The sequence below is a fragment of the Momordica charantia genome, unplaced genomic scaffold (genome assembly GCF_013281855.1).
Source record: "Momordica charantia cultivar OHB3-1 unplaced genomic scaffold, Mcharantia_2.0 BLBB01000123.1, whole genome shotgun sequence".
Classification (NCBI taxonomy): Eukaryota; Viridiplantae; Streptophyta; class Magnoliopsida; order Cucurbitales; family Cucurbitaceae; genus Momordica; species Momordica charantia.
Genome location: NW_028275279.1, coordinates 14817 through 41502, shown reverse-complemented (window position 1 = coordinate 41502; position 26686 = coordinate 14817). Strand labels below are relative to the sequence as shown.

The 26686-nt window shown below is 32.7% G+C and overlaps 2 protein-coding genes across 2 annotated transcripts; one reads left to right on the top strand and one right to left on the bottom strand.

Annotated features, from left to right (window-relative positions):
- Positions 1 to 6936: 6936 nt before the first annotated feature.
- LOC111023699 (polygalacturonase-like) lies at positions 6937 to 8641 on the bottom strand. The gene is made up of 4 exons (XM_022301166.2): positions 8162 to 8641; positions 7766 to 8055; positions 7398 to 7626; positions 6937 to 7323 (listed from the first exon to the last, which is right to left on the bottom strand). Exons 1-4 carry the CDS (start codon positions 8594 to 8596, stop codon positions 7093 to 7095), a joined length of 1185 nt encoding a protein of 394 aa, XP_022156858.1. The 5' UTR covers positions 8597 to 8641; the 3' UTR covers positions 6937 to 7092.
- Positions 8642 to 18271: 9630 nt separating this feature from the next.
- LOC111023700 (cinnamoyl-CoA reductase-like SNL6) lies at positions 18272 to 23968 on the top strand. Its single transcript, XM_088118391.1, has 4 exons — positions 18272 to 18913; positions 19915 to 20109; positions 22810 to 23132; positions 23757 to 23968. Exons 1-4 carry the CDS (start codon positions 18632 to 18634, stop codon positions 23854 to 23856), a joined length of 900 nt encoding a protein of 299 aa, XP_087974517.1. The 5' UTR covers positions 18272 to 18631; the 3' UTR covers positions 23857 to 23968.
- Positions 23969 to 26686: the final 2718 nt, after the last annotated feature.

The following is a 26686-nucleotide window of genomic DNA, read 5'->3' as shown; positions in this document are numbered from 1 at the left end:
GTGTTGAGACAAACACTTAAATTTATAGACCAATTATCCCCTCTTGTGTGAACCTAATAGGAAATAGCAAGTAAAAATAATAATCCAAAACAAGCACAGGACACAAGCAATTTTAACGTGGAAAAACCCCCTCAATATAGGGAGTAAAAAACCACGGACCGAAGTCAAAAATCTCCACTATAATCAATAATGGGTACACCAAGTTCTCCCTAGCAACAACTAGAGGCATACAATAATAATATCTCGAGACAATAAATCTCGGCAAACAAAGGGAATAAACTGGGGAAGAAAATTAGAAAGATCTCACTTAGAAAGTGGCACCAACTACCCACTGTATCTGATTGTAAGCAGCTCCAAAAGAAATCTCCATCGTCCAGATTGAAGACCCTCGTGTTACGAACACGTTGTCAAAATTTCACCTCGATCGGACCACGGATTGACCTCCGATCTGAAAAAAACGTCACTGTACGGAATGAATTTCTTTTCCTATTTTCTTTTTCTATTTTCTCTCCTCGATCTGCATGCATAGACTTTCCCTCTCTCTCCTTAATATGGTTGACCGGCTACTAGGTTAATAATATGTATATATATATATTCAAAAACCCTAAACTAATGGCCCATTTGGGCCTAAAAGTGTTGGGCTTTCACACATGTGAAATAATACCCAACAAATCTCACCATTTTCACTGTGTGAAAGAAATTGCCATCCCAGCAACAGAACGACAAAACTCGAGCTTTTCTCTTGGTAGATTCTTTGTCAACATATCGGATCCATTACGATCAGTATGTATGTTCTCAAGTTCAAACAGTCCATCATTGAGAGCATCTCTCATCCAGTGATACCTCACATCAATATGTTTTGTTCTTGAATGAAATGTTGAATTCTTACCAAGATGAATAACACTTTGATTATCGCAGAATATCATATACTGTTGTTGCTTGAAGCTGAGCTCCTATATAAATCGCTTCATCCACAACATCTCCTTGCACGCTTCTGCTGCTGCAATATATTCTGCCTCGGTCGTAGAAAGTGCAACACACTTCTGTAGTCTTGACTGTCATGACACTGCACCACCTGCAAATGTCATCAAATATCCGGAAGTAGACTTTCGGTTATCTAAATCTCCTGTCACATCTGAATCAATGTAACCGGCAAGCACTGACTTTCCACTTCCAAAAGTGAGCTTCAAATTGGAAGTACCCCGCAATATCTCATGATCCATTTTACTGCCTCCCAATGCTGTTTTCTTGGATTGGACATAAACCGACTAACAATACCAACAGCATAGGCAATATCCGGTCTAGTACATACCATGGCGTACATCAAACTTCCAACTGCTGAAGCATATGGAACTCTACTCATCTCTTCCTTCTCTTTATCTGTAGAAAGACTTTGCTTGCTACTCAGTTTAAAATGATTAGATAGAGGAGAACTTACTACTTTAGCCTTGCTCATGTTGAATCTTTCAAGCAGCTTCTCTATGTAATGCTCCTGAGACATATACAATTTCTTAGATGCTCTGTCTCGTGCTATACGATTTCCAAGAATCTTCTTCGCTGGCCCCAAATTCTTCATGGCAAAGGATTTGCTCAACTATTTCTTCAACGTGTCAATTCTTGAAATATTTTTGCTAACAATCAAAATGTCATCAACATAAAGCAACAGTATAATAAAGTCATTATCAGAAAACTTCTGCACAAATACGCAATGATCATAAGTAGTCTTCTTGAAGCCTTACTCCCTCATAACTGAATCAAACTTTTTGTACCACTGCCTCGGTGCCAGTTTCAATCCATAAAGACTTTTATTCAACTTGCACACAAGATTCTCCTTGCCTTTCTCCTCAAATCCCTCTGGCTACTCCATATAAATCTCTTTATCTAAATCACCATGCAAAAATGTAGTCTTAACGTCCATCTGCTCAACCTCCAAGTCAAGACTCGCTGCCAAACCCATAACTACACCTATAGAAAACATCTTCACAACAGGAGCAAAAATGTCATCAAAGTCAATACCTTTCTTCTGACTGAACCCTTTGACGACTAGTATCGCTTTGTAACGCAGTCGTGAGCTGTGTTCTTCTTGTTTCACTTGATAAGCCCACTTATTTTTCAGTGCGGTTTTTCCTTTAGGCAATTTGACAAGGTCAAAAGTGTGGTTTTCATGCAATGACTTCATTTCATCTTTCATTGCATCAATCCACTCTCTTTTGTGTTCATCTTTCATGGCCTCCTCATAACTCTCAGGTTCTCCCCCATCAGTCAATAACACATACTCATCAACTGGATAACGTGTGGAAGAATGCCGATTTCTGGTAGATATTCTAAGTGAAACCTCTGTAGGAACCTCTGCAGGAACTTTAGTTTCTGCCGGTTGTTCATGAACATCCTCTACCTCAACCTGTTCTGAACTCTCTACTGTACCATCAAACCGATCATTCTGAACCTCATTCTCAGTTTGCGTAGAAGGTTCTGTCAAAGGAAGTGAATCCAAGTCAATCAAACCATCACTGTGTTGAAACTCTGTTTTATCTGTCTTCTCAATATCTTCTATGGTTTAGTCTTCAACATCTCGACTTCTTATGAGCTTCTTCTATACTGGATCATATAGTTTATAACCGAACTCATATTGGCCATAGCCAAGGAACACACATGGTCTTGTCTTTGCATCAAGCTTCGATCTCTCATCTTTAGGAACATGTACGAAAGCTTTACATCCAAAGACACGCAGGTGGTTATAGGATATCTCCTTATCTGACCAAATTCTGTCCGGGACTTCAAAATTCAAAGGAACACATGGCATGAGATTCAAAACATGCACAACTGTGCTTAATGCTTCACCCCAAAACGATCTCGGCAACTGTGACTGTGAAAGCAAACATCTCACTCGCTCAACTAGTGTTCTATTAATTCTCTCAGCTAGCCCATTCAACTGAGGAGTCTTCAGAATTGTCTTTTGATGTCGAATATCATGACTTCTGCAATATTCATCAAAAGGTCCACAATACTCGCCTCCATTATCGGTTCTAATTCACTTCAACATTTTACCAGTTTCTCTTTCAACAAGGGCATGAAACTGTTTAAACACTTGCAACACTTGATCTTTAGTCTTTAACATATAGACCTAAGTTTTCCTCGAATAATTGTCTATAAATGCCACAAAATATGAGGAACTTCCAAGTGTTTTTGTCTTCATAGGACCGCATACATCATAATATACTAAGTCAAGTATATTTGGCTTCCTCAAGTGTTGAGGCGCCTTAAAGGAAACTCTAGTTTCTTTCCCAACTAAGCAATGAGCACATCTTTTCAGAGGTGCATTCTTTATACCAGAAAGATGATTTTTCTTGGATAAAATCATCAATCCCTTCTCACTAATGTGACTGAGTCTCTTATGCCACAATTCAATACTATTTTCATCATCTATTGTATTTATTGCAGAATCAATAACCATTGTCTGCATCAAATATAGTGAGGAACACTTCTTCCCCTTAGCTATAATCATTGAGCCTCTAGTAAGCTTCCATTTGCCATTGTAGAAGGTATTGCAGAAACCTTCGTCATCAAGCTTACCTGTGGAAATTAAATTCATGCGAATATCAGGGATATGTTTCACATTCTTCAAAACCAGCGTAGTACCATTCTTGGTCTCCAAGTGCACATCACCAATACCAATGGCTTTTGCTGATCCATCATTACCCATCCTAACACAGCTGAAATCATCAGATGTGTAGGATGCAAAGAAGTCCCTCATGGATGTAGCATGAATTGACGCGCCACTATCAATTACCCAATTGCTCTGCTGTGTAACTAGATTTATAACATCACCATCAAATAAGATAAGGAAATCCTCAGTAGCTACAGCAACTCTATCTGTGTCATTACCATCATCATTTTTCTTTTCCTTACCTTTATCATTTTTATTTTCTCTCTTCAGTTGTCGACAATACTTTTTTATATGCCCTTTCATGCCACAATAATAACACTCAACATTGGATAACCGGCCGCTCTTACTTTTGCTTCTGTCTCTACCCTTCGGACCTTTACTCTTACTCCTCCCCCTTCTTTCAGTAACAAGAACCTCTGACTGTGATGAAGAGCCCTGTGATTTGCTTCTCATCTTTTCATTTAAAACACTGTTTTTCACCATGTCCATACTTATTACTCCATTTGGGACTGAGTTCGATAACGAAGTTCTGAAAGTCTCTCACGAGTCCGGCAATGTACAAAGAAGCCATAACCCTTGTATCTCATCTTCAAACTTGATTTTCATTCCAGCAAGCTGATTAATGATACCTTGGAATGTATTCAAGTGATCTGACATAGGTGTTCCATCTTGATACTTCAAAGCCATCATTTGCTTTATCAGAAACAATTTATTATTGCCAGTTTTCGGGGCATATAACGACTCAAACTTGTTCCACATAGTCCGTGCATGCGTTTCTTCTCCAATATGATTTAGAATATTTTCTTCTACCCAATGTCTAATAAAGCCACAAACTTTTCTATCACATATTTCTCATTGTAAATCAGTTTTAATCTTCAGGCTTCTCAAGTGAAAAAACAGGAAGATAAAAATCTTTCACATATAAAACATCTTCCAAATTCCTTTTCCAAACTTGATAATTTGAGCCATTCAAGGTCACCATTCTACTTGTACTAGTTTCCATTGTTCAACACAAGGCCTAATTAATTTTTAACCTCGTTCTGATACCACTTTGTTGGGACAAACACTTAAATTTATGGACCAATGATCCCATCTTGTCTGAACCTAATAGGAAATAGCAAGTAAAAATAATACTCGAAAACAAGCACAGGACACAAGCAATTTTAACGTAGAAAAACCTCTTCAATGTGAGGAGTAAAAAACCACGGACCGAAGTCAAAAAGCTCCACTATAATCAATAATTGGTACACCAAGTTCTTCCTAACAACAACTAGAGGCATACAATAATAATATCTTGAAACAATAATTCTCGGCAAACAAAGGAAATAAACTGGGGAAGAAAATTAGAAAGATCTCACTTAGAAAGTGGCACCAACTACCCACTGTACCTGACTGTAGGCAGCTCCAAAAGAAATCTGCATCATCCATATTGAAGACCCTCGTGTTACGAACACGCTGTCAAAATTTCAACTCGATCAAATCACGGATCGACCTCCGATCGTGCAAAAAAACGTTACGGTACGGAATGAATTTCTTTTCCTTTTTTCTTTTCTGTTTTCTCTCCTCGATCTGCTTGCATAGACTTTCACTCTCTCTCCTTAATATGGTTGATCGGCTACTAGGTTAATAATATATATATTAAAAAAATCCTAAACTAATGGCCGATTTGGGCCTAAAAGTGTTGGGCTTTCACACCTGTGAAATAATACCCAACCATGTGTGTAGTTCATTTATTATATAGAAATTCTCTCCAGGGGATCATTTCAGAATCCATATTTCATAAATTTCTATCTTTGTTATTATTTACACTGGTAGATTTATCTTATTAAAATAAGGTTTTTTGTCCCCAAAATACCCTCAATTGATTTCTTCCTATTACATTGGTTGTGATTTTTTAATTGATTCTTTTCTCATAAATTGATGGTCATTTAAGACATATATTTAAATTAATGAATAATTATATTTAATTTTAATAATGGTTTGAACGTTTTCGATTTAATTATACTAACCTGTTAAAAGAATTATAATTATATACTTGGGATACCAAAATTAAGAATTAAATTCCTCCCATTTGCGTACTTCTTTTTTTCATATAATTTCCAGAAAAAAGCTTTCCGTTTAGTTTCAACCTCTGGCGGTGTTTGGTGTTTGAGTTTCCAAACTTCCGGTGTTGCTTTAGTTTTCAAACTTCGGGCGTTCACAAAATTTCGTTCAATTTCAAACTTCAACGGTACTTTGGGGTTTTTAAAAGGATGAAAATGTATTTTAAAGGAAGCTGTAAAACTAGGTTTTTAGGTTCTCAAAGCCCGATAAGATTCCAATTTATTATTTCCTGTTTCCAAATTTTATCCGGTAACCTAAATATTTTACAATTAATTTATGTTTCTTTTTTCACATCTTTTGGAAATGTTATCAAAATTATATAGAAATTTTGAAAACAATCAAAAACAAGTTTCTTATTTCTCGTTTTCATTTCCAATTTGTTACCAAATATAAATATAAATATTGTTTGATCATATTTGAATTCAAGGATGTTGGAACTATAATTCTATTTTTGTTAATTGTAAATAAAGATTTAAATATAAGAAACAAGAAGTCAAACGGCCTTAAAAGCCACTCTAAATTTATCCAAAAGTCATAATTCTTTTTGTTAGTTCACAAATACAGGATTAAGAAATCCATTAAACCAAGTTCGAATTAACAAATAAGGATAACGTAGAATAATAATAATAATCATGAGTGTGCATGCGATGTTGTCTTGTTTTCTAATCAAATATTTGTTTTATCAACGGCCACACAGACAGACTAGTTTTACTGGCTGCTTGTCTCATCAAAGATACATCGCATATTTTTTGTGGCTGTGCTCTGTATAATAAAACACAATGTAAGAACGTTCTTAAATCAAGGGCTAAACACTATGCGTTTAGATGGGTAATATTTTTGTTTCTTATTTTTTTCCGTCTATTAATTAACCTTCATAAATTTAAAAATGATAAAATAATATTTCTATATATATTTTAGAATAAATTAAAAATAGAAACAAAATTAAAAATTAAAAAAAATTATTTATGTTGTTTTCAAAATGTTTATACAATTTTGAGAATGTTTAACATAAATTATAAATCACGGTTAAATATGTAGGGTTCTTAAAAAAATTGAAAACGAAAAATAAAAAGATGAACGTTATCGATGGTTTCAAAATTATATATATCTTGTATCGAAAGGTAGATTGTTTCTAATTCCTAGATATATACGCCACACACACGTCATACGAAATAATCATATTCATTCTTTTAAATTGTTATGATATCGACTTTACTAACAAAAAATATATTTAAATTGGAAATACAAAGCCTAAACAAACATTAAAAACAACAATAAGATAGATATCATTTAGTTGCCTAATTAATTAATTAATCAATTAATTAACTAACTGTGGAGAGACAACTGGATGGCTGAAGCAAGCCAGCGGCAGTTCCTCCAGCATGGCTACACGAAGCTTCAGCTGCTTCATTCTGACAACTCAGCCTCACATCCTCCACCCTTATTCCACTGCATGGAAATTTGGGGCTACAATCGAATTTCACTGCTACTTCACTCGCCGATATTCCGTGGATATTTTTATACGTCACGTTGCTAATTTTCACCCCGGAATCCTGACAATTATTGTCAGTAAGAATTAAATCGTTACAAATTTCAAACGGAGATGATACGGTCATGAATTACGTACCTGTCCAGGACAAGCTTGGGCGTGGGGGCAGTAATTCTGATCGATGATGATAGGGTTCTGGACGTTAAGCATGAGGATATCCTGAAAAATTATGTTTTTGGCAAACCCATTGCTTGGCCTTCCCCATGTTTTTATTCTAACCCCGTTTTTGGTGTCGGTAAATGTTGCAGATTTCACCGTCACATTCTGAACCCCAGCCTCTTGCTCCTCTTTTCCTAAACTCCCAATACTGCAGTCCAAAAACGCACCGTATGATCTCTTTTCTCATCCATTAGGAGTCCAAAAGACCACCCAAAAATTTAATGTAAATCTACTTCAAATTCTAGCGGATTGGATTAGAATAAATTTAATAATCCATAGAGAAATACCTGATTCCGTGGCCGGGTCCACAAGCAACGTTCTCAATCCACAAGTTGGATGTACCAGGACCGATTGAGATGCAGTCGTCACCGGTGCCAATATTGGAGTGGATGACGGTGACATCCGATGATCGTTGAACATGAATTCCATCGGTGTTGGGACTGTCACCAGGGGCTGAGATCTTGATTCCATGCATTTTTACATTTTGGCACTCATTCACTACAATGTGAAACATCTGACTGTTCAGTGAGGTCAAGCCATTCACTATTATGTTCTTCGAATTGGAGAATTCTAAGGACTGCACAACAAACAAACAACAAAACAAACAGTTTCTTTAAAGTTGTAACATAATCTTTGGAAATTATAAAACGAGAAATTGTAAATAAAATAATAATATTTGGTACCGTGGCTCCGGAGGGACAATTCTGGCCGGACTTTTTGCAAGCCCACAGCGCAGTTCCTTGGGCATCAAGAATGCCACCTAAAACAGTAACTCCGTCCACAAGTCGAAAAATAATCCAATTATCGGAGTTTCCAATCGCACGAAAGTCTGAAGGAGCCACCAGAGTACCATCGATGCGTACCGTGATGGCATTGTTGTTGCAATGCCCCTCAAAAGTTGCACTACTTACGTAGAATTTGCCCTTGGGCACGTAAACAGATGCCGCCGCGGAAGACTTGCAAGCATTGCTCCATGCCGCCTCCAAGGCCTTGGACGAGTCGGTTTCACCGTCGGATTTGGCTCCAAAATCGACGATGTCGAACGTCGACGAAGAAGCAGCGAGCGATGAGTTGAGGGAGAGGAAGAGAATAAGGAGTAGGCTTATGGGAAGAGCCATTTGGGATTGGAATGCGTTAAAACTTTTTTAGAAAGAAAGAGAGAGTTTTTGAGCGTGTTGTGTTTTGGAGGGGTTTTTGAAGCCTTTATTTATATAAGCGAGGAAAACAAAAAAGGGAACTCCATTTTGGATCATGAAAGGAAACAAATTGGCAATTCTCTGATTTGGATTCGTCAATTGACCAATATGCCCTCACATGATATTTTGTATATACACACACAATATAATTGGGATTCGCCACTGGGGACTGAAAATTACTTTTTGGTTCAAACTGAAGTAAAATTAAAAAATTGGGTGATAAATCCCTCGCCGAAATTATAAAATTCTCTTGGATTGAAATTTGATTCACATTTAATATATAAATAAATAAATAGTGATTCACTAGATATTCGATAAGGTTTGTAGATTTCCCAGGACCTAATTTCCAGTATTGGTGGTGGTACGCCTATTTGTTGTTTACAAAGGAATTAAGGGAAATGCATTTAATAATCCTTTTTATATATATTGTTTTTTGCAGTACTTATATATTAAATTTAGTTATATTTGTTTTAGAGCCAATTTTTATAAATTACAAAAATTATATAAATTTTACTCCAAAATTAATTTTAAGTTTTACCTTGATTTAACTTTTAAGGTTTTAATAGTGAAATTAGTTTTTTTTTTTTGTTTAATTCAATGATTAGAGGTAAGTATCGTATGATTGGACCACGTTCCTAATGATATTTTGTAAAATTATCACCGCAGCATAATTTATTTCGTAAAAAAAGAATGATTGTTTTAAACAAGAAATTTTATAATAAAAACAAGAAATTTTATTTTAGGAAAAATAATATTTTTCATTAAAATGAAATAAATTTTCTTAAATGGTTTGTGTTTTGTAGTGTCGTTAAGCACAAAATGCGAAGGAAGAAATCGGAAATTTATGATCTATTGTAAACATTTTTTTGCTTTTATTTTCTGTCCTTTAAAAGTAAAATAACTTACGAATGATATCTTTAGCAAAATCTCATGGGCCTGAAAAGGGAAGTTATTTTGTAGAATTTATTCTGTAAATTCTTCCCTTTTTTAAGTTATTTTCGTAAGATATTTTTAGCCAAATTTAGATAGAATTTTAAAGACATATTTAAAAATCATATAAGGTAACAGAATTAAAGAAATTAAAACGTCAGTGTAAATATTTTTTTTATCTAAAAAACTACTATGAATTCTACAAAATAATTTTTTTTTCTATTTAAAATATGTACAGGTCTGTTGCTGAAATTTGTGGCGATGATGCACAGTGCCATACTTTCTGTTGCTTCAACACACAACAACATCACGTATTCAAGCGTTCCATGTTCATTCATTTATTTTATTTCTCCATATATCAAATATTTGGTTCTTGATCTCACCGTAAAATCTGACTTTTTTTTTTCTTTTCTTTTTTTGGCTTTTTAAGTAATAATAATGTAGCATATGAATGTTTCTAGGGGAAACTATTTGCAAATCATTCGTACTTTTAAACATTGTTTGAATTTCGATTTTTTAAATGTTTATTTTGTCTTATAATTTTCTTTGAGTTTCTTCCTGCGAATACCTATTTATTATTATTATTTTTATCTTTTTTGAGAAATTAAAAATAAATAAACAAACAAAGTAGCATATGCAGTATATGCAATATGCACCAGTCTCCTAAGATGACATAATGGAAAAGACATGGACCCTTGGTATCACCTGCTTCAAAAACAAATTCACTAATATTAATTCAAATAATATATTTAAAAAATTCGTAAGTTGATAAACACAATATTAACTCAAAATAATATATTAAAAAAACTGTTCTTAGCATAGTTCCTATACAAACTCAAATCTGCTAAGGCTTTTTAGTTGAACAAATATAAGAGTGACCAATCAAATCTTAACCTTAGAATATAATATGGGTTCACTAAAAGAGAGAGAAAAAAAAACAATTTAAATCTTTTTTTTAACAAAAAAAAAATCTTCCTTTTTTAAATAAACTATTATTTTAAATATATATGATAAATTATATTACCATATTTCAAACATGTTCTTTTCAAAGTTACAACAATTTTACGTGCATTCAAATAAAAGAGGACTATTATTATGTTAAATTTTGTAGCGTGTGTGAGAGGGTTGTTTCATGAAATTATTTATTTATTATTATTATATTTTTTTTAATAATAAATTGAAAATAGGGAGATATGAACCTTCGACTCATTTGAACAATTGAACTTTCGTAAAATTAGTTGCATCTTGAAATATCTACAATTGTTGAAGAAAAAAAATAGAAGATAAAAGTTTGTATTAACACGAAATGGGTCTAAGTTGAGGCATTGACCCAGAAAGGGTAGGCAGCCAGTTATTAGGTCTAAAACCGAATCGAGAGGGGCGCGGGGGTAATTTCGGAAACTTGGAGAGAAAAATGGAAAAGGGAAAAAGAGAACTAATATAACGGAAACCGTGGCAGGGCAACGTAAGTAGTGGAGGAAAAAACGGGGAAGAAATCGGCGGGGTGACCTCGATTAAATACGGAAAATAGAAATACCGTTTTTCCGTTTCCCATTGCGACATGTCGATCGGTGGACAGAAAACAGTGTGTAGAGTCGATTATCATGTTCATGTAGCCACATGCAAATACTATTGCTTACCTCATTTCTCATTTCCCCTTATACACTCCCATACTCCATTTCCATCCATATCTTCATTTCTCATGGGATTTGGTATTAATTTAATTGGTATTTCCGTAATATCATACAAATATTTATCAAAACAATAGAAAAAATGTGCGAAGACATATCAGAGATTTCAAAAACCATCGTGTTTTTGTATTGACCGTATATGTTGAAATCTATTCCCATAAATAAGTCAAGTTTTGATGTCTGTTGAATTATATTATGAATTATTGTACGTGTTTGACTCTTCCTTACATTATGTTATGAGTTATTGCACGTATTTGACTCTTTCCCTTCTACTTTTATTTATAACAATTTAATTTATGTATATATATGTATAGTTATAAAAGTATATGGTGCAGAAGTTAGAAATCTCTAACTTCTCAGTTTAATCATTAGAAACCAAAATTTTAGATAAGCCTCCCTATTGGACATCGTCATATACTGGAAGAAAAAATACATCAGAATATTATTTATCCATGTGTATCAATAAATTATAATAATATTTGGACTTTAATGATTAAATCTTTAAATTCTTTTAAAGATAAAGAATAAACCGTTTAAAAAAAAAGAAAAAAGAAAAAAAGAAGACCCAAGTGTTAAAGTCTTTAAGTACCGATATGGTAAAAATGTGTTCAACCTAATAGATGGCAAAACTTTTCACAATTTCACCATTTAGTTTTTTACGTTGTCTTTATTAACTTTGTGACACATTAGCTAAAATGAGCATTGTTCAGCAGTAATTGATAATATCTTGGTTATGAGTTAGATCCTCCACCCTACATGTTGTATTTAAAAAAAATGTACTTTTATGAAAAATTTCCTTCAACCAATCCAGCTTTCAATTATTCTAATTTGGTCAGGGACTTTAGTTTTGGTATGAAAACGTGCCCTTCAAGAACTTTGTACATCTTTTTAACTCTCGTTGTGTTGAAACTGGAGCATTGTTTGGTAATTTACTTTGCCTTTTTTTTCCTTTTATTTTAGGTGTTTGGCTTCTTTTGGTTCGGTTTTGTGCCCTCTTGTATTCTTTCATTTGTTTTTTTTTATAAAAAATAATAAATTTATTTATTTTTTCAACTTTAGTATAGCTAAATGTTATCTCATCATCGGGTTCAAAGCCGTCAACATTCAACTAAGCTCATACGTAAATTGAGTTGGATATAGATCTTTGTTTTCTAAATTGGACTCGTCCATTTGAGTTGTGTATTTGGATCAATTCGATCTAATATGCTCTAATATTATTCTTTTTTGTCATTTTCATTTCTCTAATTTTTTTTATATTCATACAATAATATAATTTATTTATTTAAAAATAAAATAAAATAAGTTGTAAAAATATGATATAACAAAATTTGATAACTTTTTGAAAAATAAAAAGAAAATTATACAAAAGCCATAAAATAAAAATACAAATTCTAAAACTCAATAATTATTTTTAAAAAAGATTTAAAAATAATTAAAATATAATTTATATATGGGCAAATTTAAGCTCAATCTAATGACACTGTCAATTAAAGTTCGGTCCAACTTTGATCCATTCAGTTAGGTTTATGGGCCTAGGTTTTAGTGGTTGGCTCGGTCCAACAATACTTGAGGTCTGCAAGATTTGGGCCTAGGTCGAGCTCGATCTTTGTTTCTTTGGGCCGGCTGGGCCGGGCAAGTCCAATGATAAGGGTGAGCTAAATGGAGTTTAATTAAGGCATAAACACATGTCTGACAAGTAGAAAATTTATGGTAATTCTTAATAAACTTTAGGCCCTTTTCCTTCCCTAATTCAACTTAAAAAGAAGAGAGGTTTGGAACACGAGAGGTACGCTCTCACATTCAAAATTGTATAATATTAGCTGCTTTGGGTATAACTTTGCGGCTTTTCTTTTTATTTCGTCCAAAAGACCTCAAGATAATTGTCCTCATTTATATATCATGAATCACTTCCTTCATTAACTAATATGAGACTTTGTTTGCCATCCTTCCAATCCCAACATTACTTTTTAAATTACCATAAACGAAGAGGGAGCAACTTCTTATCTCTCCACCCCGTATCAACTACATCTTTTATCTGACTTAGGTATTAAAAGTGTATTAGGCTTTAGTACCACATTTGTATGCAAATCTTTCGTATGTTCAAGTTTGTGTCGGATCAGCATTCAACTTTGAAATTCGAATTCAAAGATTGCATCAACAAAAGATACAGAAACCAAAAATAAATCTTTTGAAAATAATGGGACAAAGATGGGTAAAAGTTAAAAATAAAGAAATATAAGTATTTAAACTAGATAAAAAGAGGGAAAATTTTCTTCGTGTAAGATCTTTCTGAACCTTGCTCCTAAACCAAAATCAGGTTTAGTGATGAGAATGAGGATTAAAATGTGAGAGAAACAACGATGGAGAAGGGCATCTACAGCTTTGCCACGTTGACATATCCCAACTTGGATCACATAAAATTTGTTGAACTGAACCAAACCATTTTTACAGCAATGGATTTTGTTGGTTTTAACATAAGGAATACAACACCCAATTGTCAGTTTTGTTCTGGACACTTCGCCACGAGGACGATTTTCAATTGGATTAGGCAATGACTTATAAATATGGAAAATACACGTGTAGACCATTCATTATAATTTAAACAAAATGGAATGCCAGTAGTCAAACAAACGAAGGGTCCACGTTGGCTTTTCTATTAGGATGTTCAACCAAATCGTTTCATGAACCTTGAGAGCTGGGCTTATTATTATTATTTTAGCCCTTGGTCCAAAATCCAACCATTCAACTTTTGAGGGGAATTTTTTTAAAATAATGTAATTTAAAAAATGAAAAACAAAAATAGGGTAGTTTTCAAACTAATTTCAAAATGTGGGATAGCTCGTACACAATGTAGTAAACTCGGATCCAATGGACACGAATTCAGTAAACTCGTATGCAATGCATACGAGTTGTGTCTGGTGTGGCTCCAACGTCGCACTTCACCGAACTCGTGTACCATACACATTCTTAATGATAAATAAATCACCACTCAACTCAAAAGCTTAAGTTGATGGGTTGGTAAATTTAATTCATTTATGGATACCTAACACACATGAGTTCCATCTCATTTTTAAATTAAGCAAAAAACCCTAATACTCTCTCTCTTCCTCTCCTCTCTCAACTTAGTTGTCGTCGTACTGCCATCTGTCGACGCGCTGCCTCCACTAGCCGTCGTCGAAGGTGATCTTATTCTTCCCTCTTTTTTTAGTTAGATTTTATTATAATTCCTACGCGTGTAGTTCATTCAGTAATCTCATGATCAAGTTCAATTCATCCACCGAATTCATTACCACAACTATCACCTATTGAGGTAACAAAACAAGATATGAGTGATATAATTCATCATCCATCATCACATATTACTACGCCTCAACTTCATCATGGAGCTCGCCCGAGAAGACGGTCATCGTATGGTATATGAGTTTTTATTTATATTTTGTAATATTTCAGTTTATTTACTTTTAAGTCAACTTGTGTACTAAACTTTTATTACGATTTACCTGGTACTCAAATCGTGTACAATGTACACGTTTTTCAGGTAAATCGTATACATTCTACACGAGTTCCCTCAAACCACGTACGTTGTACCCAATTTATTAGTCTAATTGGCCCACCACCCACCACATTATTAGATTCAAGCGGACACGTATAACTCGTGTTTATTGCCCACGAGTTTTGACTTTGACCATAACCACCCTAGTTTTGTCAATAGTTTTGGAATGTACACTATTTTATATTTATATTATTTTATTTACATTTTTTTAATTTTAATTTGTAATCTACCTTAAATTTGTAATTTATTTTTAAAATTTACATTATTTATGAAATTAGCCCACTTTTGAGAGGTAGTAGATGTTTTTTTCAATTAAGTTATATTCAAATTGACTATTTTTATTTCATTTTAAAATTTGATAATAGATTCGTGAACTTTTAAAATCATGTCTTAAGTAAATAAATACCCATCACGTTGAAATGATGTAGAGTCCACTCTCACGTTGAAATGATGTAGAGTCCACTCTAGGCCATCAAAAGGTGAAGAGGTTGGAGTCCACCTCGACCTACGAAAAGATTTGAACCCACCTCAACCTATGAAGAGGTGGAATTCCACCTCGACCAATGAGGGCGGATCGGAGTCCACCTTGGCACATGAGGAGATTAGCACTCACCTAGACGAAAGAGGTAGAACTAACCACCTAGACAAGAGAGGTCAGAGCTCGCCTCGACCACACGAGGAGGTAAAACCTACCTCGACCACAAAAGTACTGGAAACGAGTATCTAGCCGATTTGTCTCCAAGTACAACCATATATGACGTTCAGATACCCCACTGACGCATCTCCTAATGCACCATGGAGAACACAACGAAGCTAGGTACAGAATGACTAAGGTAATAAGATTATCCCCTTGAGTCTCCTATAAATAATGGAACTCACCTCACGTTCATGTGGGTGAAATTACCCTAGCTAATTAACTCAACAATCTAAATTCTAATTTAAGTGCAAGGGTTGTGTTATTGGACACAAGGTCCCACCCATGTGAGTTCTTTGTACAAATATCCACTTCAGCGTTGAGCCATCACCACCTTGGATATGACATTAGGAAGGTTAACCTGTGCCAAAATTACACATCAACGTAATATTTATATTAGTTTATGTACTTTAAAAAATTGTAATGTTTTAAATTTTGAACTTTAAATATCACATCAACTTTGAATTTTGTGTCTTAGTCCGTTTTTGTCTAATGTTTTCATCATATACTAACTATATTATTTAAAAATTACATGGAATGACCTAATTTCAGATAAATTTACAGGTTTTTTTAAACTAGATAAATTTAATTGTTTCATGACATGCATAATCCTTAAACTAATTTTAAGCCTCAAAATTCTAAATTCTAAAACTTTATGGATTTTTAACATACATGAATAAATAGAGACCATCTTAAACTTTTGAAAAAGATAAAAGAAGATACTATGTGACCAAAATTTTAAGTTTTGTTAGCGCAGGACCAAAATTTTAAGTTAACTCATAATCAATTAGTTAAAATACTATATTTTTAGTTTATTAATTCCTGTACTTTAAAAATATTCGTTTTGATCCTTGTACTTTCAACTCTGGTTAATTTTAGTCTATGTATTTTTAAAATGTTCGTTTTGATTTATGTACTTTTAAAAAGTGACCATTTTGATCCCTTAATTTATTTCAACACGATACTACACTCAATATATTTATTAAAATGTATATAACCATGACTTTATATTAAATTATTTTTTGTTATGTGTACAATTTGTAGTAAAAGTTTGAAAAATAAATACCAAATTGGTCACTTTTAAAAAGTGTAAATACCAAAATGAATATTTTGAGAAGTACAGAGAATAAAATAAATCAAAATTAAAAGTACAAAAATGATCCTTTTGAAAGGAGGATGAAAATAATATTTTAACCTTAATTATATATTTAATAGAATTGGATGGAAGTTGATGTGGCTGCGCCTTGGCATTCAAGATACGACCGTCTCATGAATGGCCGTTTTATTTAATGCGGGTATTCCTGACCCTCGTGTCTTCGTATCGCTGTTGTATATTTAATTCCTACGGAACTTTTTCCTTTTTTTTCTTTTGAAAAGAAATCCTACGGAACTTACATCAAGGGTTTCATCACCTAAATTTATATAATTAATTTTCTATGCGTTGGTTCTCTGTTTTTGGTTGACATCTAGCGCCAGTGATTTTTTACTTTTTTATTTTTTATCCTATTTAGTTCCATAATGACGAGGGATTTGATTCCATGGATATGGGGGAGAGTATATATTGTCGGCACAATTTTTTTTGAGAGTAAATTTAGCATAGTTTAAATTATTTTTTGTTGGTTTCTAAAACCACTCATATGTATCATTGTCAAAATTAATAATTTTAGAAGTTTAAAAAAAATTTCCTAAATCGTAGTGACAATGTTAAATGACACTAACTAAAAATTTCATAGCCAGTATTAATTTCTTGACATAATTAAGTTTGTTGAACTAAACTTTTAATTTATATTTTGATCTCTCCGAATCCAAGAATTTTCTACTTGTTTGTTTTTATGATATAATATAATATATAACTTCAATACACACTCACATGTGTATATGTGTGTATATATAAACTATACCATAAGTTGAGATCAAAGAGGTCAAAAAGTAAAGAAATTAGAGACAATGAATTAACACCTTTTATAGTGTGGTACCTATTAAGATTCTACCATCAATCAATTATCCTTTGATAAATAAATAAAAAATTAACACACACGTATGTACAAACAAAACAATATTATATTGAGAAACTAAAAATTTTAAAAGATTTGTATATAAAACTTATATTTTCATAATAATATTAAAGGATAGAGTTATTTTCAATTCCAACAAAAGTTAACCACCACAAATTGATCTGGTGGTCATTGGGGCTACTGAGAATGTAAAGAGATTTCAAGGGAATAATTTCAAATCCAAAGACAAAAACCTATCTACACTATTAAAATATTACCAATTTAAAAAAAAATTATAAAAGAAGGTATATATATTTGGGGCGGTGACGTTTCAAAATGGATGACATGTAGGTAGAAGTTAAGAAGATATGTGGCATTGGGGCGTTAGAAGAAACCCATTAACGTAGCCATTTGGATTTTGGAATATATTATTATTCCATTTTCCACGTGGAGCCTTCAAGTAACTTGAGGGTAAGGTTAGCAAGGACAAAATTCCAGTCTGTACCATATCCCTTTTGTCCTTGCTGCCCATGTTGAAAATATAATATATGATTTATGAGATATATAAACTATCTATCAAAACGAATATAGGTAATTGACATATATCTCCAACTAAATGATTCTTTGCCCTCACATGTTGTACTCAAAAGAAAAAATATATATATATATATATATGTATATACACACTGTCCATCTATGAATAGTCATAACGAAATATACACTATTTTTAATACAACTTTGACGTGAAGTGAATAGTAGGAATATCCGTACTACATTTTTCGGGTTAGCAATGAACCTATAGGTTTTGAAATCAACTTTGGGGGTTTTGAAATCAACGTTGTTCCCACCTAACCCCCCTTTCTCTCTATCCCATCTCCCATTTCATCATCTCTTACTTCACTTCATTTACTTTTTATCTCTCTCTTTGCTCAACAACCACCACCTTCCCTTCCAACCAACCATCCATCCCATGCCCCAATTATAGTTTCAATGCCCTTCTCTTTCTATATATTCCCTCCCTCCCATTTCCCAGCATCCTTAAACCCCAACTTCTAGTTTCTCTTTGTTTTTTTTTTTTTTTTTTGAAGAACAATAATGGCTCCTTCCGCTAGCTTCCATCAGAGTTGCAAGCCTGTGTGTGTTATGGATGCCTCTGGCCCACTCGGTGCCGCCCTCGTCCGCCGCCTCCTCCGCCACGGCCTCACCGTCCACGCCGCCCTTCCGCCCAATATTGGCCACCAGTTCATGTTCGATGGATGTGACAACAAGAGGCTGAGGATATTCCACTCCGACCCTTTCGATTACCACAGCATTCTCGATGCACTGAGAGGGTGTTATGGTCTTTTTTACACCTTTGACTCTCCCCACCATCAGCCCGTAAGTTCTTGTCAATATGTTTGGACGTAGACACGTTATTTAAAATACATGAAACTTAACTCACAACATTGCCTATTAACATGTTCTATTCCTTTTTAGTAACATTTTCACGTGTATAAAGTAAAATAATAATTTAATGATGTATTAACTTTTAATAAGCAATTTTACAGATTGATTTAATTGAAAATTTTTAGGGAAAACTTCCATTTATAATTTATACTCTAATTCATGTGAGTGAACTTTTATGTCAAATTTAAACCTATATAAACTTGAATATGGGTAGCAATTTACACCTAATACTTGAATATGTAATAATGCAATTAATACTCTTGATTAGTTAAACCCTATGTTTTTCAAAATTTACGAGTAGCTACCGGCGTCTCTACGGTTAAATAAACTATTTTTACAAATATTGTGGTTATTTGAATTGTATTAGCTAGGATTTTTGTTGCTAACTTTGAGCATTTTTTTTATACCTACACAATTTTGTGCTAACTTTCATGCATTTCTTTGACAGGGTTATGGTTTTCAGTGTTATGTTATTGATTTTTATTCGATTAAATTGGTTCATTTTGTGAATTTTAAATTTAGTTTTGAGGAGTTACTAATTACAATACTTATTTAAATTCATCAAATTATTGACTCCCTAAGTTCACAAGTATAAATTAAAATTTACACATGAAAGTTCTAAGAGTCTTAAAAAAATGGAGACATTTCCATTACAATTAACTAATAATTAGTAATCATTGTTTATGGCATGGTCAAATTCCATTCTTACATTATATTTGTTTGAGTTTCTCAAACTTTAATTTGCACATGTATAAAATGTGTGTACAGATTTTTTGTACCACTTTTCATCAGTTTGCTATACCATTGTATCGATTTTGGAACAACTTGGAATTGAATGGCTAAAAATTGAGGTGTAGTCCCATCAAAATTCCGAAATGAAAACGATGGAAAGAGAGAGTGAAATTAAAAAATATATATATATAATTTTGTAGGAAATGATGGAAGAAGTGGAGGTGAGGGCAGCGCATAACGTGCTGGAGGCGTGTGCTCAAACTCAAACCATACACAAGGTCGTCTTTACGTCTTCCGTCACGGCTGTTGTCTGGGGGCAACATCGTAATTCCTCATCCCTCTCTCATTTGGATGAGCGCTTCTGGAGCGATCCCCACTTTTGCCGCAAATTTAAAGTGAGTTTCCCCGTTTATATTCGACTCGTTAAATTATAAATTTAGTCTAACCAACGATATATTTTTTTTACTATTGCTAAGAATCAAATTACTTCCAAAAATAATACCACTTTCACAAACTAATTCTGAAAATAATTGGACGAGCTGGCAAAGTTTGTGGGGCCCACAAAAATGTTTTTATGAAATTTTGAACAAGTAGCAATCTATTTGCCTCCCCTCCTTCGACTGTTACTCCTCCCGTCCTGACTTTTATTTTACCAAAAAAATTATACTAGCATTATTTTTGAAATTAGTTTGATTGTTTAACGAAAAACTCCTATAACCGGACATCGTTTCAATTTAATACAATGATATTTATAATTTAAAAATTTTCAATTCAATTTTTGTTATTTGAGTTTAATTTCCAGATAACTTAGTGTAGAATGTCTAAAATTTTAGATACTAGTATAGTATAAAAGGAAACTTATAAGACTAAATAAAATGTTACTTTTAACTTTATTTTTTTAAACGATTAAATTTATATCACTTGGTCGTTAAAATTTTATAACATGTATTTTAATCCTCGGGTCCGTTTGATAACCATTTTAGTTTTTGATTTTTTTTCGTTGGTTTTAGTTTTTAGTTTTTAGTTTTCTATTTTTAAAAACAAAAACCATATATGTTTGGTATGTTAAAACCAAAACATGTTTGGTAACCATTTTTTGTTTTTTGTTTTTAAGAAGTTAGAAATTTGAAAATACATATTAGAGATAGAAAATTGTATGTAGAGTGGATATGACAGTGGTGCGGGTGCGAGTGAGGATGCTCTCCCCATTATCGTGCTCGTGACAATTTTTAGTCTCCATCTCCACCTCGTTCTTGGGTCCGAGAGATGTTCTCGAGAAAAGTTATCGGTTTTATAATTGTTTTTAATTATTTTAGAATTTAAGTATAAAAAAGTGTAATAAATATATATTAAATTATTTAAGAAATGTAATCGGGAACGGGAATGGGGTCGGGACATGCATTTCCTATTTTTAGGCCGGAAATTTATGTCTTCCCCTAATGTAGAGACATGAAAAGAAAGATGTAAATAAACTTTTGAAAGATAAATTTTAGAAAGATAAATAAAAATATTTAGAAAAAAATAGTGAAAGAAAAGTTAAAAGACAGACAGAGAAAAATTTTAGAGAAAAAAAATAAAAATCAAGAGGAAAAGATATGTTAAAGAAAAAAATTATAAAGAAACAAAAAAATTAGAGTGGAAACAAATTTAGAGATAAAAACAAGATTCAAAATATAATTTTTAGAGAAAATAAATAAATACAAAGATAAATAAAAGTTACATTGAAAGAAAATTGAACAGAAAATAAAATATAATTTTTAAAGGAAAAAATAGATTACGACAAGAAAAAAAGTTATAAAAGATGAAATTTTAGAGAGAGAAAAATGAGGAAAAATATTAAATTTTTTGAGAGAGAAATAGAACTGGTTTGTTAGAAATAAAAACAAAAATATATAGAAAAATTTGTAGGGGGATAAATAACCATAAATATTAAAAATATAAAAATTTTAAAAAGAAAAAAATAAAGCTTGTAGAGAGAAATTTAGAAATAAAAAAATTTTAGAATAGAAAATAAAATTTTCAGAGATAAATACAAGAAAGAAAAAAAAAATCGAGTATTAGAATGAAAATAACCTATTTTTGAAAACTATCTTTTTTTTTCTTCAGTTTATCTAGAATTTTAAAATGTTTTTTGAAAAAAAAAAAACAGAAAATTGAAATTGTTATAAACAATTCTGTATTTGAAAAATTAGAGATCGAAAATCAAAAACTAAAAATGAAATCAACGAATCGGTTTAAGAAAGATAACAACTTTTATCTTTATATAATATTACTTCAAGTATAATGCTTAGTGTGGCATGTAGTGAGCCACATAACAGTTGGATAAGCCGAACCATTAGGTGATAGATATTAAATGAAAAATAATAGGAAAGATAAAAAATATATATAATATATATTTCTTTTTTTAAGTTTAAAGATGAAAGTTAAAAAAAGGTTTAAAGCGAGGGGAATAGAATTTGGATAGGAGTTATGGGATATTAAAAAATGGTTAAAAAGTTATTGTTTATATATTTTTTCTAGTATAACAAATGGAGTAGGAAATTAAGATTCGTGATCTCTTAATTAGAGATCGGCGTCAATTACCACCGAGCTAAATTCATGTTGGCGTTAAAATCTTATTTTGGTATTTATAATTTCAACTTTTATTTATTTTGGCACTATATTTTCAAAATATTTATTTTGGTTCCTGTATTTGCAATTTTTGTTGATTTTAGTCGGTATATTTTCTAAATGTTGGTTTTGATCTCCATAGTTTTAAAAAGTGATAATTCGGAATCCTTTTAATTTATTTGAAATCTCATTTTTTCTATCACAATTTCAACACATTGTTACATACAAATATATTTCTTGAAATGTAATCATAACCCTATACTAAAAAGTTTTCATTATGTGTATAATTTGTATTAAAATTTTGTAAATAAAAAATTTTAAAAATATTAAAATAAACTAGAGTTAAAAATAACATAAATCAAAATTAACATTTAAAAAATACATAGGCTTAAATGAACGAGAAAGTACTATTTTAACTAAAATAAAAAAGCATAGTGTTTACGAAGTAATTTACAATTATGCCCCTTCGTAAATGCACTGCACAGTTATGGCACGGCCTGTCGAAGACGCTAGCGGAGAAGACCGCGTGGGCATTGGCAATGGACAGAGGAGTCAACATGGTGTCCGTCAAAGCAGGGCTGTTGGTGGGCCCCGATTTGACCATCGATAATCCGTATTTAAAAGGAGCGGCCGAGATGTACGAGAGAGGATTATTTGTCACCGTTGATTTGAGTTACTTGGTGGAGGCCCACATTTGCGTCTTCCAAGATGCCTCATCCTACGGCCGTTACATATGTTTCAATAACATCATCAATACACATGAGGACGCAGTCGACCTGGCCCGCAAATTGACATCTTTGCCCCAAAGGTTAGTGCCTTCTGCTCACTCTTCTTTGAGGGATAACTTCGTCTTTTTATAGTTCTAAACAATACTTGATGGGAAATACACACATCCAGTTTTAGATCGACAATTTTGAAAGTTAATAGAGAGGGTCGTAATTTTAAAAGGTAAACTAAAACCAACTCCCTAATTTATGGATGATTTTAGTTATCCCATAATCTATTTTTCATAATATTTCAAAAGCTGTAAAAATTTACTCGATATGTTAATTTGATTAAGAAATTTAAAACATAGTTTTCTAACTAAGGATTAACAATTATCCCTCGGTATACACAGAATTTTTTAAAGAAAAATGCTTGACCTCGTAGTGGTAAGAACCAATTATTTGAAAATTAAGAGAGAAATGTAAAAATAGAGATTTCTCTTTTTTTAAAAAAAAATAATGAGTTATCAAATTTTCAATAATGTTGAGGATGATAATGAGTGATGAGGTTTTTAAAACTAAGATGGAGAATATTATAGAATATAATCACAGACGAAAATTTTTCTTCTTTTCCATCACCATAATCCATCTAATTTGGTTACTTCGATTTTTTTCGGGTTTCTCCATTATTTCCTACTAAAATTTAAATTTATGTGTTTGGTTAACAGTGAAGGAGAACCGTCTACGAGCGTGGTTCCACAGAGGATAAGCAACAAGAAATTGAGCAAATTGTTAATGAGTTTTAAGGAAGAAGTTCAAATAGATTGAAGGATGGTTACTGATTTATCTACATTTTAACAAAATTTAATGTATGCCCAAATATCATATGCAGTCTTCAATGATGCAAATAATATATTATTGTCTCAAATTTACCATTTTAGTATTCTTTTTTTTAAATATTAAAGTTTAAAGTTGTGTCGTTTTTATTTTATTTTTAGTTGAACATTACATGCACTACAAGAATTCGGAGTTTCGGCGACGCAAATTCTCGTCGCTAAAACATCAAATTTCGTCCCCGAAGGTCTTTGGTAACGAAAACAAGTCGTCGCCTAAATCGTCGTCGTTGCCCGGTTGCCGGAGGGTTTCGGCGACGACTTTTGCTTTTCGTTGCCGAAGGTACCTTCGGCGACGAAATATATGCCGTCGCCGAAGATAAGATACCTTCGGCGACCAAATTCGTAAACCTTCGGAGACGAAGTAAAATTTGGTCGCCGAAGGTCTCTTCGGTGACCAAATCCATTTCGTCTCCGAAGGTCTCTGACCTTCGACGACCATGTCCTTTTTCGTCTCCGAATGGTTTTTTATGTTTTTTTTTTCAACAATATACCTGTCGTACATTGAATTTAATTTAACTTATAATATTAAATAAAATTTAGTTTTACAAAAAATACAAGAAGTTCATGCAAACAAAAATTTAAACAAATTCTAAGAAGTCTCAAATAAAAAACCTAAACATATGAAAATGTCCCATATCATCAAATTCTTCACGAGAGATAATCAACTTTTCAGAAGCTTTAGATTCAGAAATCGAACGAACCTGAAAAAATAAATAACAAATAAACTTATGTTAATAAATAACACAAGTTAACTCACCACTTCTATTCAAACAAACTTCCAATTCTAACTCATTCCACATAACAAACTAATTGCACATGCCATGAACTAAAAATGTTATTCTCACTTCATATGCATGAACTCAAGTAAGCATTAAAAGTTAACTCATTAAAAACAACTTTCAAATTCACAAAACTTACTCTCACTTAAAATTCTTAGGGACAATTCTAACTCATTCCACATAACAAACTAATTGCACATGCCATGAACTAAAAAACATGCACACAAACTCTATTACGGTACACTTAAAATTCAACAACATTATCCAAAGACACTTAATAACTCAACACTTCAAACAAACTCACAACTTCAAACAAACTCACCACTTCCATTCAAACAAACTCACTACTTCCATTCAAACAAACTTCCAATTCTAACTCATTATCAAACAAAACATTCAAACTTTGCACATGCCATGAACTAAAAACAATTTTCAAATTCACAAAACTTATTAACGCACCCCCCCAACACTCTCATATATTTAAAGCCAATAAGAACTCTCCCAAACAAACTTAAAATGCACAAAACTTAGTCTCATTATCAAAACACACACACAACTCTTTCATGTCCATATAACTCTCATTAACTTTAATCCAAATTATACAAACTAAAGGAAAGGTACGTATAAAACCCCACAAAATTAAGAAAAACTAATCTTTAAACTTCAAATTCTCAAAACTTACTTTTATTATGTACAACATCCACAATCACCAATTAATTTCACAGATTCAACAAAATCATCCAAAACCACTTTATACATAAGCGTAGCTAAACTATACATGACATCTTTTCTAAATGGCTACCATAACTGCAGGATAGCCACATTAAGAGTTATTGAATTCAAACAACACTATACTTGACGTACCAATTCACTTAAAAAATTCACTTCACAGAAAATTCACTTGCTATTAATATCTAAAACACTTCAAACATGCACTCAAACATAAACATAGTTAAATCATTCATAATACAAGTTCTAAATGGCTACCATAACTGCAGGATAGCCATATTTACGATTATTGAATTCTAACAACAATCTACGTGGACGTACCTATTTTGACGAGCTGGCTCCACTAGACTGACTCATAAGGTTTAGCACCATTGCTCTCAAATCTGACATTTCACCGCGTAGACCCGTAATCTCAGAATCTTTGGCTGCGAGACGCTCATCTAACTTTTTGTCTTTCTGAGCAAGACGATCCTCAAGCTCTTTGTCTTTCTGCGTGAGACGGTCCTGAAATTCTTCTCTTAGAGTACATATTTCTTGTGACAGCTCTTCTTCCCGCTGTGTTGATGCTACACTTGAAGAAGAACCTCTACGAGACTTTGGTTTTCGGCCCCAACCAGCACCCTTAACGTATCCTGAACGATAACCAAGAACTGTCTCAAATACTTCTGGGTCTGGTAGCGGTTCACCTCCGTCTTGCATAGATGCTTCTCTAACATGCATCATGTCTAGTTGCATACATATTTTAAAAAGATCAAATTGTTTACACATAAAATTCAATGCGTAATTTGCAGTTAATTATTATAAGATTTGTAAACTTACGTAAGCTGTCTCCGCTCCTTCGACCCAACCTTTAGTGTCAGAATATCTCGTCTCCCTAAACAAATCGATTTCAGAAAAGTTGTCACCTCCCTCTTCTTCTTTCTGCAATTGATAACACGCAATTGTTGATAATCGATCTTAAGTAATATAAGTATATGGCTAAAAAAAGATTATTGTATTGTACCTTCTCATTTGCGATAATAGCAAACGCCTTCGGCCCTGCACGATGGTTGAATGGCATCTTCGCCCTGTTGCGTTTGTTGGTCTCAGATTTTTTCTAACAAAAGAAAACTTAAATGAGAATATATATTGAATATAAATACTCAAAAAAAAGTATAAGTTATATTTGTAAATTACCTTCCACTCATCTGTCTCCCATCTATCGCACAACATGTTCCAATCGTCTGGTTTTGCCAACAACCGCTCCGGAGGATT